The 17,910-nt window shown below is 37.9% G+C and overlaps 2 protein-coding genes across 7 annotated transcripts in view; one reads left to right on the plus strand and one right to left on the minus strand.

Annotated features, from left to right (window-relative positions):
• TBCK (TBC1 domain containing kinase) overlaps positions 1-17,910 on the plus strand; it is a 404,858-nt gene that overhangs the window by 342,853 nt on the left and 44,095 nt on the right. The window lies entirely within an intron of this gene.
• Positions 1-17,910, minus strand: part of NPNT (nephronectin) — an 82,304-nt gene that overhangs the window by 61,316 nt on the left and 3,078 nt on the right. For 3 of the 6 annotated variants that reach the window (XM_027061916.2, XM_027061907.2, XM_027061898.2), the window contains exon 3: positions 3,099-3,149. The exons of 2 other annotated variants lie outside the window; for them this stretch is intronic. In XM_027061916.2, the coding sequence (XP_026917717.1) occupies positions 3,099-3,149 (51 nt within the window). Of the gene's footprint in view, positions 1-3,098; positions 3,150-3,248; positions 3,268-17,910 lie in introns of those variants that run through there. One more of the 6 variants, XM_053217083.1, reaches the window with a different exon arrangement.

Consider the following 17,910-nt stretch of genomic DNA (forward strand, 5'->3'; position numbering starts at 1 on the left):
ATCTCGCCCCTGAGCTCTAGACCACATACCACACCCTCCACTGCAAAGTCTCACCAAGCCCTCCGAACATAGCACATTGAACATGGAAGTCATCACCTGCACTTTCTTCAATGTTCTCTAGGTCACGGAATAACACACCAGAAATGGGCATCATCCTTGATTCCATCTTCTACATTCCTCACAACCATCATCATCAGCCACCATTTTACTGAATGCGAATTAACATATGCTGCAGTTACTGAGCCAAGTGCTTTGTAAGCATTTTTTCATTTGATCCTCATAAAAACCTATGAGGTAGGGCTCTCACCTACACTTTACCAAAAAAGAAGCTGTTGTTAAGAAAGGTGAAGTACGTTTCTCAAAAACACAGTTCACAGTGGCGGTAGCAGCCACACCAGCAGTGGGTGTCTGCAAAGCCCGAGCTCCCCACCACTGTCCTAATGCTACATGCCTCTCCCTCCTTTTGTAAAAGTATCTTTCAATCCCTATCCTTCTCTGTGTTCTCACCACCACTACTTAAGATAAAACCTAACTGCTCACCAGGTTTACTGTAATCGCCTCTAATCCTGAGCCTCAAACGTCTGTTCTCTAAACTACCAATCAGGAAAACATTCAGAAATTAGCCCCAGAACCTCAAATGCCTATAGGTCCCAGGCATTTGCCCTGAAGGATAAGCCACGTGGCAAAATGGAGTACATGCTTTTGCCAAACAGGACAGCCACTGAGCAACCAACCCCAGCCCACCGATTCCCTGCAGCAATACAGGACTCCCGATTTTGCAACAAAATCTGATGCTGACAACCATTTTTCCTGTGAAACACCGGCAACTATTTCAAGAAATGTTAAAATACTCTGAAAGGGAAACCAAGTTCACCTGTATGCAAAATCTGACCTATTAGCACAGCTAATACAGCTTTTGCTGTACCCTATAGCAAAACACACCTCTCACCCAGTATTGTCCTAATATGTGCACCTTCAACACTGACAATGAACAACATGGATGCCTAGAGCTTCATCCCATTGCAATGATATCTGCAGTGCAGAGACATCAAGCAGGTAATAGCACTCAGCATATTTCTGTACAATGAATAAATCAACTAAACACCACCCAGTCCATAAAATCTTCCTGGATCCTCTCCAGCAAGAAGTGTCTCTTCCTCTGAACAGTCTCAACTCTTTGTTCCAAACTCTTTCCTACTTTAGAATCCTAGCAGGAATAAGAGACAATCATCTTACCAAATTAGCTCCTCACAAAAGAGAGTGTATGTTTTACTAATCCTTCAATCTCTCCCAGCACCTAACTTAGGTCCTTGCTTCCACTAAGTTCTCAAATGTTTGTCAAATAAGTCATAGCAACTCTAAATGTAATTCTACAATTGAATTCTAGTTTCTTCTGGTTTCTTTTCCTTTGGTTAGCTAACCAAATCCATACTCCCCTCTGAGGTTTGCAAATGGATATTATTAGAGACGTGGAAAAAGAATGGTTCAGAAACACAGACAGCTATTCAATGAAAATTTTATTTTTAGAAATGAATAATATGAGAAATCCACTTCCAGTTGATTGCTTTCAAAAAATGGGCATAAAAACAAATGTATTTAAAAACATGCTAATATGTGGATATTAGGAAGGACCCTAGTCAAACACTAAGGTGTTCAAAGTATTCCATATATAGTTATATATCATTACACTCTATATGTTCTACATATTGACCACACACTAATAACAGCAAACATTTATCAAGAATTGTTCTGCATGAGGCACCCATAGCCAGTGACAATTTGCAAAGTAGATCTAGTGATTAGGAAATTGTGGCTCAGAAAAGTTAAATAAAATGTCTATTATCTTATAATTGGTAAGTCACAGGAATAGGTCCTGAACCTAGGTCTGTTGGTGACACATTCTACAGTTCACTCTTAAACAACACAGGGGTTAGGGGTGCCAACCACCTTGCACTCAAAATTCTGTGTATAACTTTGGACTCCCCAAGAACTTAACTACTGATAGCCTATTTTTGACTGGAAGCATTACCGATAACATAAACAGTTGATTAACACCTATTTTATGCTATATATATTACATACTGTATTCTTACAATAAAGCAAGCTAGGGAAAATAAAATGTTATTAAGAAAGTAAGGAGAATACATTTATCGTACTGTACTGTATTTTTAACAAATCCATGCATAAGTGTACCGGTGCATTCAAACCTCTATTGTTCAAGGCTCAACAGCACTTTCTCTGGCATTGCTTCCTTAACTTCAGCCGTAGTTCTGCTAGTTAAACCTATTAACTCTTACTAACTATAAAATACATACACTGCGATTATTTTTAAATCCCCCTGAACAAAGAAACCCTTTAACTTTTACTTCTAGCACTATCAAATTTTCCCCAAAATGTTTTTATTAAAATCCTCTCTTAAAAGCATTTTCTATGACATGTGCTAGTGTCTTTTATCTATCAGTTTAAAGTACATTGCCTTCTTGGCCCCAATTCCACTAAAGAGAATTTCACCTATTTCACCAGAATCTTCCACTAAAGTGTCATAAGGGTGATTTGTTAAGTGACATTATTCACTTCCAAAAATATTTTAAATGAGGAACCTTTTTTGTACCAAAACAACATGAACACTGCTAAGTCCTATTATAATATCTTTTATATTTTACACAATAAAAATATTTCTTACCTGAATTCTTCCACGGAGAATTAATGATATGAGATACAATTCCCTCAGGTTAATGATAGGCTGGTGTTAGTAATTTCATTTGGTGCACTTTTTTAAAATTTGCTTCTTTAAGTATTAAAAATATAAACTGTCCTTTAAGTTAGAATGGAGGTCAATTTATTAGATTCATAAGACAGGAGAAAGGAATTATAAACTGAAAGGGAAAAGTTTAATGTAATAACTGAAATAAAATTAACTTACATAATTATGAAGAGTAAGTACATCTCTAAAAAATATAGTTTTCCCCAAAAAAGGCAACTCAAAAACACAACTAAGGTTAAGTTTTATTGATAGCTTTGTCAAGTTATTATTTAGAGGTTATGCCTTTCAAGACATAGATTAGCCAAAATTATTTCAAGAAATATGTTCATCTAACCTTTGAGCTGGCACCTTATCCTGGCTATTCTCTGCCTTAAGACGTAGAAAGCTGCAAAACAAATGTCCAAAAAAAGAAATTCCAGATCTTTTCTCTGTAAGGAGGCTGGACTTGGGTATTTAGCAACTTGTTACATTCCCGGAGACTTACACATATTCAACTCTCAGTGCTTTTCTGAAACAAAAAAAAAAAATCTAGGACATGTTTAAAATAGTAATATTTTAGTCACCATTTTGTCATTAAAAAACATTTTGTAACAAAAATATTAACCAAGTGAAGTTGTGCTATTCTTTCATAGTCCAAATTCTAAATTAGAAGATTTCAGACCGCTCACGGCACTGTACCTTTCCAATCCAATTTTTCATTTTCAGAATATTAATTTTTGGTCCCAAGAGACAGTATCCTTTTATTTAAATGAGTGTTGGACAAAATATCTGAAAAAAATTAGAACTGTGAATCAATTAGTAACCAAGGCTGGTAGTTTTTAAATGGATAGATCTTTACTTACCTGTTTCTTACATATTTTGTGTTCCCTTCTCTCTCCAACTTTGGGGAGGAAATATTAAGGTTTGTTTTTTCTTTCCTTCCACAGCATTTTCTTCTTGCATGGCTGCTTTGGTTGTCAATAGCAACAAGAATTACCGTGAAAGCTCAGCCATTTCACTTGAAGATACATAAATAACCCGGTTTAATGAAAGTAAATGGAAGAAACTTGAAACAATACTAATAATGGTTAGGATCTGACCAGCCTAGAGGTCCTAGAGGTAAGGGAAGAGAGGATTTTTTACTTCTTTGTGGATTAATACCTTCCCTCTTTAAGGCGTAAAATATTGGCTTTAACTTTTGATTTATGTACTTATTTTCATAAATTAAAATTCAGTGAATGAAGCCTTTTTTAGGGTAATACCAGATGAAAAATATTCTAAGCCCAATTTGACACAATAATTTAACTATTGATCCAGAATTATTGTTCTGTATTTTTAAAGGCACATATTTTTTCATATATATATATACACACACATATATCTCAATATATATACACACACACATATATATATACATACAGACACACATATACATATATGTGTGTCTATATATACATATCTGCTTGTTAGAGATATTGTTCATATTGGTCAGGTTCATAATAAATTAGTTTTTTGTATCTTATTGTTGTTGATGTTAACTTTAAAAGAACTCACCATATCTTGATGTTGACACATTTCTTAAAATAGAATAATGAATATATCAGGTACAATTTTAACAAAAGGCTGAAAATAAATCAAAGCATAAATTGCATATTACATTCTGGATCACATATTAAGGACAATTGTTTATGCCTATGGTTATGTATTATAAGGAAAAAATATAAAAGGATACCGTTTCTTTAATACTCTTTAATTGCCAATTGTAAATAATCAAATTTATCGAGGAAAATAAAATGATTTTAAATAAAGGTAAACAATAAAGAATAGCAAACATCATTACTTTCTAACTCGTTATATTAGTACAAAGCAGCCAAACAGTTCTGTATAGTTTACTTTTCTCTTCTAATATCTTAAGTTGGGTCACATTTCTCCTACTTTACGTAAGTCAGCCTTGACACACATAGATTAGTAAAATGTATGGTATCGATATGTATATCCATTAAATAAGACTTCTAGCATGAGATTTTAGCCCATGTTTTAAAATTTGCATTTTGAAAACTATACAAAACTGCATTTTAAGTCAAAGCAATGTTAAACCCGGAGTAGACTATTTCCAAGAAGTTTCTGGGGTCTAGCCTCTACTGATGCATAAGGAAATTTTCACAAGCAACTGTCGCCACAATTTTTGTGAAAGCCGCCAAAAATAAATGCCCTACGTGTATTTTTTGTGATATAAAGACCACTGTGAGAAGCACTAAAATAGGATTCATTAGCAGCACATAGTATGGAAATATCTGCCCCATCTTCTCCTGCTAATCTGTTTCTCCACAGCCATTGTAAAACAGCCACGGTATCAAATACATGCAACCTGACAGCAAAGCCAAGCCACTCATAGTTTACAAGTCTAGAACTTTCCTGTGACCTGCCCAAGAACCACTGTTTCATTTCACCTGAGCGTTGCTGTGATGAACTTTGTTGAGGGCTCTCGGTGATATGAGGCATGGTTAAAAATAATAAGCACACGATGATTTTATGAAATTGTGACCAACATAATCCAGAGAAACTAAACTATTTGGAGATTAGTTTTTCTGGCCTGCAAAACGCAGGTTTACAGATATGAAGTCAATCCTAGGTTTTGAATATTAAAAAAAAAATGAGGGATGAGAAACCCTAAAGAACTGAGCCCACCTATTATCCAAATGTATGCCTATTTTCTAGTGTATGGTTTACTTCACTGTAAATTAATTACAAAATGCACAAATGCTAGGTCAAGCATAACCTTAGAAAAGCAAATGATGAAATGTCCCAAACTAAGACTGATAAAATTACCACATGCTCCAGACAGGAGTCGCACAGCCTCTTAAGCAAAGAGCACAGCATGACATATGCACATTTTACAGGTGACAAGTGCCAGGTACATGCATGAAAGGAAAAGGTCCTCCCTGACACTGCACTTCTACCTCTCAACCCTAATCTGCAGCTAGAAAAAGTAGTAAATCTAAAAACTTCTCTACAACGTAACCTTAAATTTCACACTACATTTCTCATTGTCAAAAAAATTTATATATTAGCCTGGCAAACTCTATTCATAGACAACAATCCAACACTGGACATTTAAAGCATCAATATCCAGGACAACAGATCCCATGAACAGTGTATTTTGAGTAATTTGGATGATCCCAACTTTCAGCCCACTACTTTGTAAGTCTTAGAGCTACAGAATTCATCAGAATCCAACAGAAGATTAGAGAACAGAACATTTAACAAAGCTACAAATCATTTCTTTATAGTTTTCCCCCAACTCTCCCAATTGTTTCAAAAAAAATTTTTTCTGCCTTAGGAAAAGAAACTATACATGGGAATGTCTTAGTTCTTGACTGTACACAGACACTAAGATACAATGAATCTTTTAATTCATCGATGATTTTAAAACTCAATCCAAGGGACAAAGGACCTTAAACCGCCATTATCTATGTGAAACACCATGAAATCTTTATGTAACCATATTGAACATGGGACGATTTATCCATTAGAAGCTATTACCATAGTAAGTGTATATAAAATCAACTCTAAGCACCCATGCATGTTAAAAAAAAAAAACAAAACACAATAAGGTAAGAACTACAATTTGTTTTTACCTATTTGCTATTTGTGGGCATGCAAACATTTGACTAAGTACCTACAAATTTTAACACTGAAATAAAACAGGAAGTACCAAAGGCTTTAGAAAAATATTTTGGGTGGCAGGAAGCTTATATTTGGATGTCAGTCTACGGAGGTAATTTCCATAAATGTCACAACACATACCTTTGACCATTTAGGGATCTCTCTTAGAAACTGAATTTGAGAACTCTAAGAAAAGAACTCTAGAAAATAAGGCTAAAGATTTTTGGGAAAGAAACATTGTTTTTGGCAAAGTAAGCATAAATCCAGAAATTTCCAATTGTTTCTTCCTTTGTGTACATCAGTGCAAATTTAAACCATGACATATTTCCTAAAATTTCACCAGAAATCAATAATATGTACAAAAGGCAACCCTAATCTTGTGATCTGATGATGCTACTTTAGGAAAACACATCAGTTCTGGAGAATTTATATCATTAATCTACAGAAAGGTTAAAAAGGTACTGACCAAATGAAATGTTCAGTTTGAAAATTTAATTGACTCTAGGTGCACCTGGGGGGCTCAGTCAGTTGGGCATCCAACTCTTGACTTCGGCTCAGGTAATGATCTCATGGGTTCATTGGGCTTGACCCTGACAGTGCAGAGCCTCCTTCAGATTCTCTCTCTCCCTCTCTCTCTGTCTGTCTCCTGCATGCACTCGCCACAGGAGCATGTGTTCTCTCTAAAAACAAACGAACTTTTAAAAAAAAATAAAATTTAACTGACTCTAGATTATCCACATGCAAGTAACTAGTGGCAAATTGACTCTCTCCTGACACCTAGTACCTACCAAGGAGATCTCTCCAGCTTTCAATCAATGTACGGCAGAAAATGAGGGTTTCTAATAAAATATAACTAGAAAAAAAATTTTTTTCCCCAAAGTCAACTACTATATTCTAAAGCTAAGAAACTGCCTGGCCTATTGATAAATAAATTGTTTCATCAGACTAAGTTATACTAAAATTCTTAACAAATCTATGAAAGAAAATTGAAAGAACACATAAATATCTGTCACTCTTTTACCACACATAATAAAACTTTATCCTATCTGGGCTTCAATGTTAATGCATTCCTTTATGCTGGCTTTATTAGTAATTTTATTAGAAACTCTATTATGACCATAATTATCTAATTATGCACTAATATTAATTAAGTGATGAAATCAGAAAAGTTAAAAGCTATGGAGTGTTAAAATGGAAAATTTCTTTAATTTGGTATTATTTAACTGAACTCTATAGTTAGTAACAAATCAATTTTTAGTAACTAGGTATACATTTTGCAACTAATTTGCCCTGACAGATCCCCAAGGATGCACCGTCAATCACATTAGGCCTATGCTACTGATATTTTTCTATGGTTGTAGTGACTGATATCACTTTGAAATGTTTTCAAGCCACATTATTTTGGCTGCATTGTATGATTTTTGAGAACCGATCATTTACTTGTTCCCATTAAAAAAAAGAGAAGGTCTTGGCCCGAGCAATGTAAACTTCTTAGCTCCCTTCTAGGTTGACTGACACAGGTAACCATTCTCAGGTTAGAGTCTTGGTTGGTATTGACCTCTGAGGAAAGGCATTCAAAGCTCCTTTCTCTGCTTCTCCTGAGGAGATGGGGTACTGACTGATTGGTGCCCTCTTAAGCCACACACTGAGCTATCTTCCTTTGAGAGAGAGAGATTCTCTGAGGACCTGTGTGCACTAGGGTTCTAGGCTCCATTGCCCCCTGGGGCTTGAGGACTGCAGGAGAATCAGTTCTTCCTCACACCCCAGTGAAAAGGAGTCAAGTTTGAGTCTGGTTAGGAACATGAAGAGTACTTACCACAGATTCCACTTTGAGTCTATTCAGGTCTAAGTGACTTACTTATAGCAGCCCTTCATGAGATCCAGGGAAACTGGGATAAAAACTAAGGGTCATTTTGGGGCACCTGGGTGGCTCAGTCGGTTAAACGTCCGACTTCAGCTCAGGTCACAATCTCACGGTCCGTGAGTTCGAGCCCTGCGTCGGGCTCTGGGCTGATGGCTCAGAGCCTGGAGCCTGCTTCCGATTCTGTGTCTCCCTCTCTCTCTGCCCCTCCCCCGTTCATGCTCTGTCTCTCTCTGTCTCAAAAATAAATAAACGTTAAAAAAAAAATTAAAAAAAAAAAACTAACGGTCATTTTGGCTACTTTGAACATCTGCAACAATCAGGAGCTTTGGGGAAATGAGCACTGGTCAAGGAGTTTGATGTTCCTGGGTTCACTGGCCCTATTTCATTTAACAGCTCATGTAGGATAAATGATGCCTGGAGGCAATGTTTGTGCCTCATCTTTTATCCCAACCCATAATTGCTTAGAAATGAATTAAGCCATAGCTAAATGTTGATGAGCTTTTGTGCTGATATCCAATGAATACAAAAGTAACTCATACAAAATTGATAAAAAAAAATTCTTCCACTGACTTATTTGCAGAATCCCTCTATACTGGTTAATAGAAGACATCTATCTGCACTCCATTTACAATGCCTCTGGATACCAACTCTATAAACTGTTGACTGATCTTTAAAATAGGAAGGAAGGAAGGAAGGAAGGAAGGAAGGAAGGAAGGAAGGAAGGAAGGAAGGAGGGAGGGAGGGAGGGAAGGGGAGAGAGAGAGAGAGCAAGCCAGCAAACAAGCAAGCAGTATGGAATAGACTTTGATAATACAGCAAACTTCAGCACACTGAGAGAGATCCTAACTTCAAACTGTCTTTTTTAACCTGGAATTGTCCTAAAAGTCCTAAAGAGTTCACAAATCACGCTATTCTGGGCTGGACTGAGCTATCAGAAACTAAATATGTAGATAATGCTTCTTAAACTTCCCATGAACTGCACTTTTAAAGTTCTCGGGGCGTCTGAGTGGCTCCGTCGGTTGAGCGTCTGACTTTGGCTCAGGTCATGATCTCACAGTTTGTGGGTTTGAGCCCCGCATTGGCTCTGTGCTGACAGCTCAAAGCCTGGAGCCTGCTTCGGATTCTGTGTCTCCCCCTCTCTCTCCTTCAAAAATAAATGAAAACATTAAAAAAAAATTAGAGTAAAGTCCTCATCTTAGATCAGAGGATCTTCTAGGAAATAGCTTTGTAAAACCACCACCAGGTGCACCCGGGTGGATCAGTCAGTTGAGAGTCTGACTCCACCTCTTGATTTCAGCAGTTCAGCTGTCGTGATCTCCAGGTTCCTGAGATCAAGCCCTGCGCCAGGCTCTCCCTCCTCTTCCTCTCCCTCCCTCTCCCTCTCTCTCCCTCTGCCTCCCCCTCTCCCTTCAGGACAGAAATGTTGCTGTGGCCCCTTCCACTCCACCATTCACTACTGCTCTGTGAGGGACCACATGAAAGTTTACATGTGGGAAAAGCCATAATTTCCCCCAAATAACTCATCTAATTATCCTGTAACAAACATCATGAATTGTATGAAAATAACACTTTTCTTTTTCCTTTGGCTACCGGAAGCTAAGAGCCAAATTAGAAGACATATTTAGGACCCAAGTCTTACATATCTATATTTTAATAATAACTCTCCTCCCAACAACTTATCTTTTACTGTATCCTTTTTTTCCTTCCCCTAGCCCTTGTTAATTGTTTTTCTATTGCATGCATTCCTGGAAGCCATCTTCATATCCTTCCCCAAACAAGGTAGAACATAAACAAATAGAAACAAAGAAACCAATTCTATTATTTTTAAACTCTCTTCTAAGGAATCAAAAATAAGAAGCGGCTAAAAGGAAGGTTTCCACTGTGTAATATTATGCAAATTTGAATCTCCTTTAAGTTACATATTTTTATCAGATAATTTATAAAAGTAAAATGAGAGTTCTTCAATTACTGTACTTACATAAGAGTAGGATGTCCCTGTAATTCTCCCACATCTAAATGTATGTAACAGTGATGATGCATATGTAAAGATACTGACTGCAACACATTTCATAAAACCAAAATACTGAAAATCACCTAAATGTGCACAGATAGGGATTTTTAAGTTAATTAGGTACAGCCATATAATGGTAAACTGTACAACCATTTAAAAGAATGAGTCATGGGGGCGCCTGGGTGGCTTGGTCGGTTAAGCGTCCGACTTCGGCTCAGGTCACGATCTGGCGGTCCATGAGTTCGAGCCCCGCGTCGGGCTCTGTGCGGACCACTCAGAGCCTGGAGCCTGTTTCAAATTCTGTGTCTCCCTCTCTCTCTGCCCCTCCCCCATTCATGCACTGTCTCTGTCTCAAAAATAAATAAACGTTAAAAAAAAAATTAAAAAAAAAAAAAGAATGAGACATGCTTACATGAACTGATAAGGACTGATCTCCAAAATGCAATATATGAGAAAAGAAGATAGAGAATAATCCTATTTTGTGTTATCAATTTATGAACAAAGATGATTTTGCAATTGCTTAGAAATCTCTGCAAATATCACTAAGAAACAGTTTCTGGGGGTTGGAACTAGGTGTCAGAAAAATAAGGAAGTTAGAAAGGCTTACTTTCACTACCCTCTCCCTGTCTTCAAGTCTTTTAATATTTGACTTAGGCGTGCATTTAATTTTTAAAATAAAATGATTTAAGTTTACAATTAAGATAAAGGTTAGAATAATAGAAAAGTTACACCTCTATGGTTTTAAAGTCACTTTTAAATCCTGGTGGAAATCCTGGCAAACAGACAAACCTCACTCCATCCTCACAATATCAGACAGTTGCCTCTGGTGAAGAAGAAACAGATGAAAAGGGGGGACAAAGCGTCCTTCACTGACTTATCAGAGGGGTTTTGGAGGGAAAGAGCAGGGATCAGAGTATCCTAGAATCAAGCAACATATCAGGTTCTGGATACAGAATTTCCAGAGCCTTAAGTCAGCAGTGCAATCCAGTCTTTTCCATCACCTACTAACTACCATGTAAGAAACCTTTGATCAATTAGTCAAAACTACAAATGCATATGTAGAAAATACTAGGACACATCCAAAACAATATTTCTTCACTGTATATTCAAGGTTACTTATTTTAGAATTGTATTAGTAAAAGATTAGAATCAACACAAATGTCCATCAAGAAGAAACTGATTAATAAATTATGATACAGCCATGTAATAGAGTATTACAAATCCATTTAAAAAAAAAGTGACCAGGCTCTTCATATACTGATAATAAAGAAAGCTTTCCAAGATATATTGTTAAGGGAAAGAAGCAAGGTGCAGAACAATGTATACAGTATGCCTTTCATTTGGACAAAAGAGATGGGGTAGAGAAGATATAGGAATTTGTCCATAAGTATGTAAAATCTTTCTGAAAGGTACACAAAAAGCTGATAATATTCATTGCTCTTGAGGAGGGATATATGAAAAAAAATAAGTGCATTTTCTCTGACAAAATATTTTTAGAAGACTGATGGGGAAAACATTTTAACCTGCATCAAACTGGTGGGAAAGGGGTGACAATATCTATGTGTGGTGGTGAGGAAGGAAGGGGGAGTAACGAGGATTAGGCTGTCAGAACCTTCCTCTCCCTCCCTTTCATCTTCAGCATGATGAAGGCCCAGCCCCTGTGATAGATATCTTCCATTACTCACCAAGGGATGCTGCATGGACTCCCTCAACATCACTGGATTATCGCTTTAAAAGCATTCAGTTGATTCAAAGGACTCAAAATGCATATAACCTGAATTCTACAGATAAAATGCACCCTTCAAAAATGCTATTACATTTGCTGTAACAGGGAATGAGGGAGGAAAACACCTGTATTTTTCAAAGCTTATCCACAAGTTCTCAAGCAGAAACACAGTGTTGTTTCTGGGGCCAGAAGTGCCTCCTTGGTACCAGTGTGGACGTGTACATGCACTCTGAAGCAGCTGATTGTGCAGCGACGAGAGTGCTTCCCTTTACGTGGCCTGACGTCCCAGCTTGTGAAGCACTAACATTTCCAATCCATAAAGGTTAAGGCCTTTCCAGATTAACTCTATGAAGGGATCTTAGGGAATCAGTAAATCTTAAAAGTATTATATAAAGATCAGAAGAGAATGAAAAAACAAAGTCATTTCTGGGAAACTTAACTTTCAAGACTCCACATACTCAAAAACTACCTGTTTGAAAAGTCAAACTTCTTCAACACTGATTTTAGTCTGGAATCTGCATTCCAAGACCACTTGAAGTTACTCAAAGTACATGGTGTTCTTAAATAACCTTTTCACGGAAAGTGGTAGTTGAATAATCTTAAAAACTCCACTTCCTGAGGATTTGGAGATGCGGGTTTCGTGCTGAAAAGTAGTTATAAGATTGCCCACTGAAATGCTTTTACTCCTACCACAAAAACAAAACAAAACAACCCCCAAAAAACCCAAAAGCAAAGAACCAAAAATATGCATACCCACCCCCAAAATAGAGGAGGAAGCTAACAACTTTAAAATAGTGAAGTGTGCCCAGCTCCATTAAACTGGACCCAGGACCTGCCGGCCATTTTCAACACAGCTCCCACCTGAGACTCCCAGTTTCTCCTGCACATATGACTGTATGAGCATAAAAAGGTTTATCTCTCACATTCAATGGAGGTTGCTATTGCTGTTGACTAAACATGGAAAGGCACTCACTAGGAATAACCTCTCTTTGGGGGAGCACTATGTGTGACCTTCAAAGCCAATTCCAGTATTTCTCATTCACTCTTGATTATTTCAAAGAAAAATGTTCAAAATCTCAATAATCAAAGAAAGGTGTAATCTATATAATTATGTGACTGAGGACAGGAAACCAGTATAGGGAACAAAAATCAATAAATCACGTTCCATTTCAAGTTTCTCAACCTAGATACAAGTAACAAATGAAATATGAAATCTAAATGTTTCACTGACTAAATCAAAATCTCTACTAAAACTAATAACCTTTTCATTTGAAGTACAGAAAGAATTTAACAATTTGCTCTTCAGTCTTTCCGGTGGTCCACAATCCTTAGCCAGTAATATGTATTATCCAGCAAAATTATTTGACAACTCCAAAATAGTTTCAGAATAAATTACTGTTTCTCGGTCCCTATGTCACACTAGCCTATAAATTTATTTAACGTTGATAAGAATTCAAAAGTTTCACTTTCCAGGACAATTGTACAGTTTTAGCCTTTGCTAACCTCAGGGAGGAGGTGGGAAGAAATGAGGTTTAGAACTAATAAAGTCAACCTCTAGGTATAGGTTTTATATCGTTCCAAAAACCTTCAGAAAAACATAACAGAACATCTGCATTTTGCCTCGTTTTAAGGAAAAATGATACAAAACCACCCGAATTCACGTAATTTCCTTCAGAAACCACAAAATGCTCAGTGACCGCCAAAGAACTCAGAAACTGACGATCTTTGTCGAAACACAGAACTTGTATTTTGGATTTTTCTTCACACCTCTAAAGAATGCTTTCGACGGAAACACTACTGTCATAGCTACGTATACAACCAAATGTCTAAGTAAAGTAAACCAAAAGACAACCACATAGAAATACAATATTTAACCTCCACACTCTTTCTGCCTTAAGGAAGCTCTCAGATGGAGTTCAGAGCTGCAACGCATCTGAGAGATCTACTTGTAAAATAAAAAGACTGCAGCTGAGAAAAGTTAACTAGCTAACCAGGTATAAAAGTCAGAGACACTCAGGTGTCCCAAACCATCTGGTGCTTTAAGAGCTGGTTCCACAGCATACGCGGTTGTTTTAAATAAAATACACAGCCCCTGAGAAATCTTTTGTACAGAGATCTCCACTTGTCAGGAGAAATTGTTGAAATCACTAAAATGAAGTATACCATTAATATGATGGGAAAGTGAAGGAATAGATTAATTACAGAACAAGAAACAAGTATTTTGTGACAAATCTAATTAAGGTGCTGTGTGCTGTACATATAGAACTATCAGTGTGTTGTGATTAAGAAAATTTCCCTTTACCATGAAGAGTCACAATCAACAGTCGATGAAGATAAAGCCCAAGACAATTAGAAGTCAAGTTTTGAATTCTCAATATGTAGATACCTGTTTAAGAGTCAAGAAAGAAGGTAGGTGGAGGGATAGGTTACATAGATGATGGGGATTAAAGAGGGCACCAGTCGTGATGAGCACCAGGTACTGTATGGAAGTGTTGAATCACTATATTGTACACCTGAAATATTACACTGTATGTTAACTAACTGGAAGTTAAATAAAAACTTCTTTAAAAGAATATAAAACAAAGAATCAAAGGATAGGGAGAAGGCAAGGGTATGCCCTCTAAAAGGACTGTGAAAACACAATCTGCCTGTTTCTGGACTAGGTCTTACTTTCCACAGCCAGGCAGGAACGTTGGGATAGAATGTCAGGTGGCACGGGCAGGAAGCAGGAAGACAGCTCCTCTGCCTGTCTGGGTAGCATCCTTCCTTCCTCAGTCCCTGCGGGAAGGATGAGAAGTCTGCCTGACGGAGGCTTGGTGGCTAGACACCGTGACCTGGGGCAGAGGCTGAGCAACACTAGCACCCTGCAAAGTCAACTGGCCTCTCCAAACAAGCCCATGTAAAGGAAAGTAGCAAGTGAACATGAAAAGCAGCATGTTCTATGTAAATACATATATTTGACTCACATGAAGAGAGTCAAAATGGCTTACATATGCTCAACCAAGTGGATTAAACACCAAAGGGTCACCGAACTAGACCGTGAGAGCTGATAAGAAACATAATGAGGGCATGGCTTCCCCCCACTTCCACACATCTTCTAAGGGATAAATCTGGAGGTTCTGTGTCTAGGTAAGAATAGTTTCCTTTTGCTTTGCTATGCTAATTTGAAGGAAAATTCCTAACTGAATTATTCAGAAACACAAGAACCAGGGGACCTTGGATAAGGAAAGGAGAACGGTCCTCATGGGTAAGAACTCTAAAATTATCGAAGGATCAGAAAGGCAAAAACATTTTTCACAGTAAATTTCCCAGAAGCTCTCTGGAGGTTTTGTAGGTAATCCATTACCTACAAGTGTAAGTGTTTAAAGAACAGCAAGGCATTTTTTTCCTTGAATAAATGTAGTGACAAAAACATTTAATTCTTTTAAATTAAAAGTTTCCTTTAAAAACTAATCAGGAGCTTTCTGTTTGTCCCCAGCAAGCCTCTCTTTGGTGCTCTTCTTCCTTTGAGCTGACCTCTGGCCCCCACATTCCTCCACCTGTTTATAGCAAAACAAAGATGGGGGGAACTCTAAGCTGACAAGAGACATTTGGACCATCTGGGATTCTGGAAAAACAAAACTTACACAAGGAAACATCCATCTTTGAATTTGTTTTTTTGTTGTTGTTTTGTTTTTTTTTTTTTTTTTACAAGTTTGCCATCTATAATATTAATGGTAAAGATCCATCTGGCCCTTTTTAATTTAAAGGCTTTTTATTTTATTGTATCACCGAGAATCTTAGAATCATTTTTTAAATTTTGGCAGTATAAATGCAAAAATACATTTATCATGCCTAGAAAACAAAGAATCTGATAGCATGGGTGTGTCCCATCTAACAAAACTGTTTGAATAGCAGTATTACTTTATATTTCTTTACTTTCATCAAACACATACATAGTATTTACTCTGTGCCAGGAATTGTTTTATGTGCTTTACAAATAACTCATTTACACCTCAGGTATGGTCCTATGAGGTGTTGTACTCAAACACAGAGAGGTCGAATCACTTGCTCAAGGTCACACAGCTAATAAGCAGTGGAATTGAAATTTAAACCCAGGGAGTCTAGCTCCAGAGTCCACGTTCCCCTCCATTATGCTGCCTCTCAAACTTCCACCAATTCTCCGTTAAGGTAGGCTGTGATTTGTGCAGGATCTATACATTTTTATAACATTATCATTTCAATAATTGACTCATGTCATTGTAGCAGCTTCCGCAGATTCTCAAGGAACAGGAAGAAAGATAAATGCTATCAAATACTACGCTTCACCACTTTACACTCTGTTAGAAACAAAACGACGGTATAGAAAATAATAAAATGGTGGCTCACTTCTGCTGGGACAAATACTCTGCTAGGAACTTCCTCAGATGTTGGATGTTTAAATTCGGTAATGCCACTGAAACTGTGCAAGGTCTTTACGTTCATTTAAATTCAGCATCACCAAGCTGGTGTATACTAGAGAAAACGTAACTACATGTAAAAAGGCAAAACAGCTCTTAGAAGCTCTTTCCGGGGAACTCCACGGTTGATGAACCTCTGAGACACAGAAGAATTTTCTCCTTGGAATTCTTCTAGCACATCTGGCAGAGTGCGCATGGACTCCTCCGCCTCTGCCGGCCGTCCACTCTGGCACTCTGTCTGCAGGGACAGTGCGCTCCACATTGCTCGGGGCACTCTGCCAGAACAGCCTTGTCCTCTGTAGGGCTGGGGGACCCTGCACACCCCAAAGCACTTTAATAATCCTGACAATTAAGGCAGCAAAGGGGAAATTACCTGCATTCCCGCAAAGAAACTACTCATGTTTTTTATTTGGGGACGGTGTGGTATGTGTGTTGAGCCCATCCTCTCTTCACGCTTTGATTATCAAAAGCGGATTGCTCTTCAATTTCCACACCTGTGGCCTCCAGCTGTGCAAATGCTTCTTGACACTGTGGTATAATGGGCAGAAGACTATTCCACCAGGCACCATTCTTCTTTTTGACCATCTTCCCTCAAAAACAACTAACCAGTGGAGAGGCGCCTGGGTGGCTCAGTTGGTTAAGCATCCGACTTCAGCTCAGGTCATGCACGATCTCGCGGTTCATGAGTTCAAGCCCCATGTCGGGCTCTGTGCTGACAGCTCAGAGCCTGAAGCCTGCTTCAGATTCTGTGTCTCCCTCTCTCTCTGCACTCCCCCCCCCCAAACCCGCTCATGCTCTGTCTCTCAAAAATGAATAAATGTTTAAAAACTTAAAAAGAACTAACCTGTCAGGCACAGCAGCTTTGCCTAGTTCTTTTGTTTACTGGAAACTGGAGTTACCATCATCTCCCTTAATTAAAAGACGCAATGGCCCAACAGTGCAAAAAGTCTAGCCCAGTGCCTTGCAGGTAACAGAAAAACCTTAGTCCCCTTTTACCTTTCCATCTCCAACCAGAGATGTCAACCTGTTAATATTACTCTCCCTCCTTCTTCGCAAAGTTAAGGGCAGATATCATGCACAATTCTCAAAGATGGACATAGCTGTGGGAACACCTAGCTTCCCTGAATTTAAATTTATTCCTCCCACGGCCAACACATCTGTAGGGCTCTGCCCTGTCTGGCTCCAGCCTTCCTCACTTCACTTCTCTATTCCTCTAAGCTCCTTTCTCTTGAGCACTGGGATATGAGGAATCCAACTGTGTTCCCATCATCCCACCAGACATGACAGATGCCCAGAAATTTACTTGATTATTTGTGGAGTTTCTTGGAGGGGAATAGAATACAATTTTGAGATCCCAATACAGTTGCTGGGAACCAATTTCTCAAACTTCCATGATGTGGTTCTCATTTCTACTATTAAAATATCCATGGAAGAGGTAAAAAATCAGTACTCTGATGTGGC

The sequence above is a fragment of the Acinonyx jubatus genome, chromosome B1 (assembly GCF_027475565.1).
Source record: "Acinonyx jubatus isolate Ajub_Pintada_27869175 chromosome B1, VMU_Ajub_asm_v1.0, whole genome shotgun sequence".
Lineage (NCBI taxonomy): Eukaryota > Metazoa > Chordata > Mammalia > Carnivora > Felidae > Acinonyx > Acinonyx jubatus.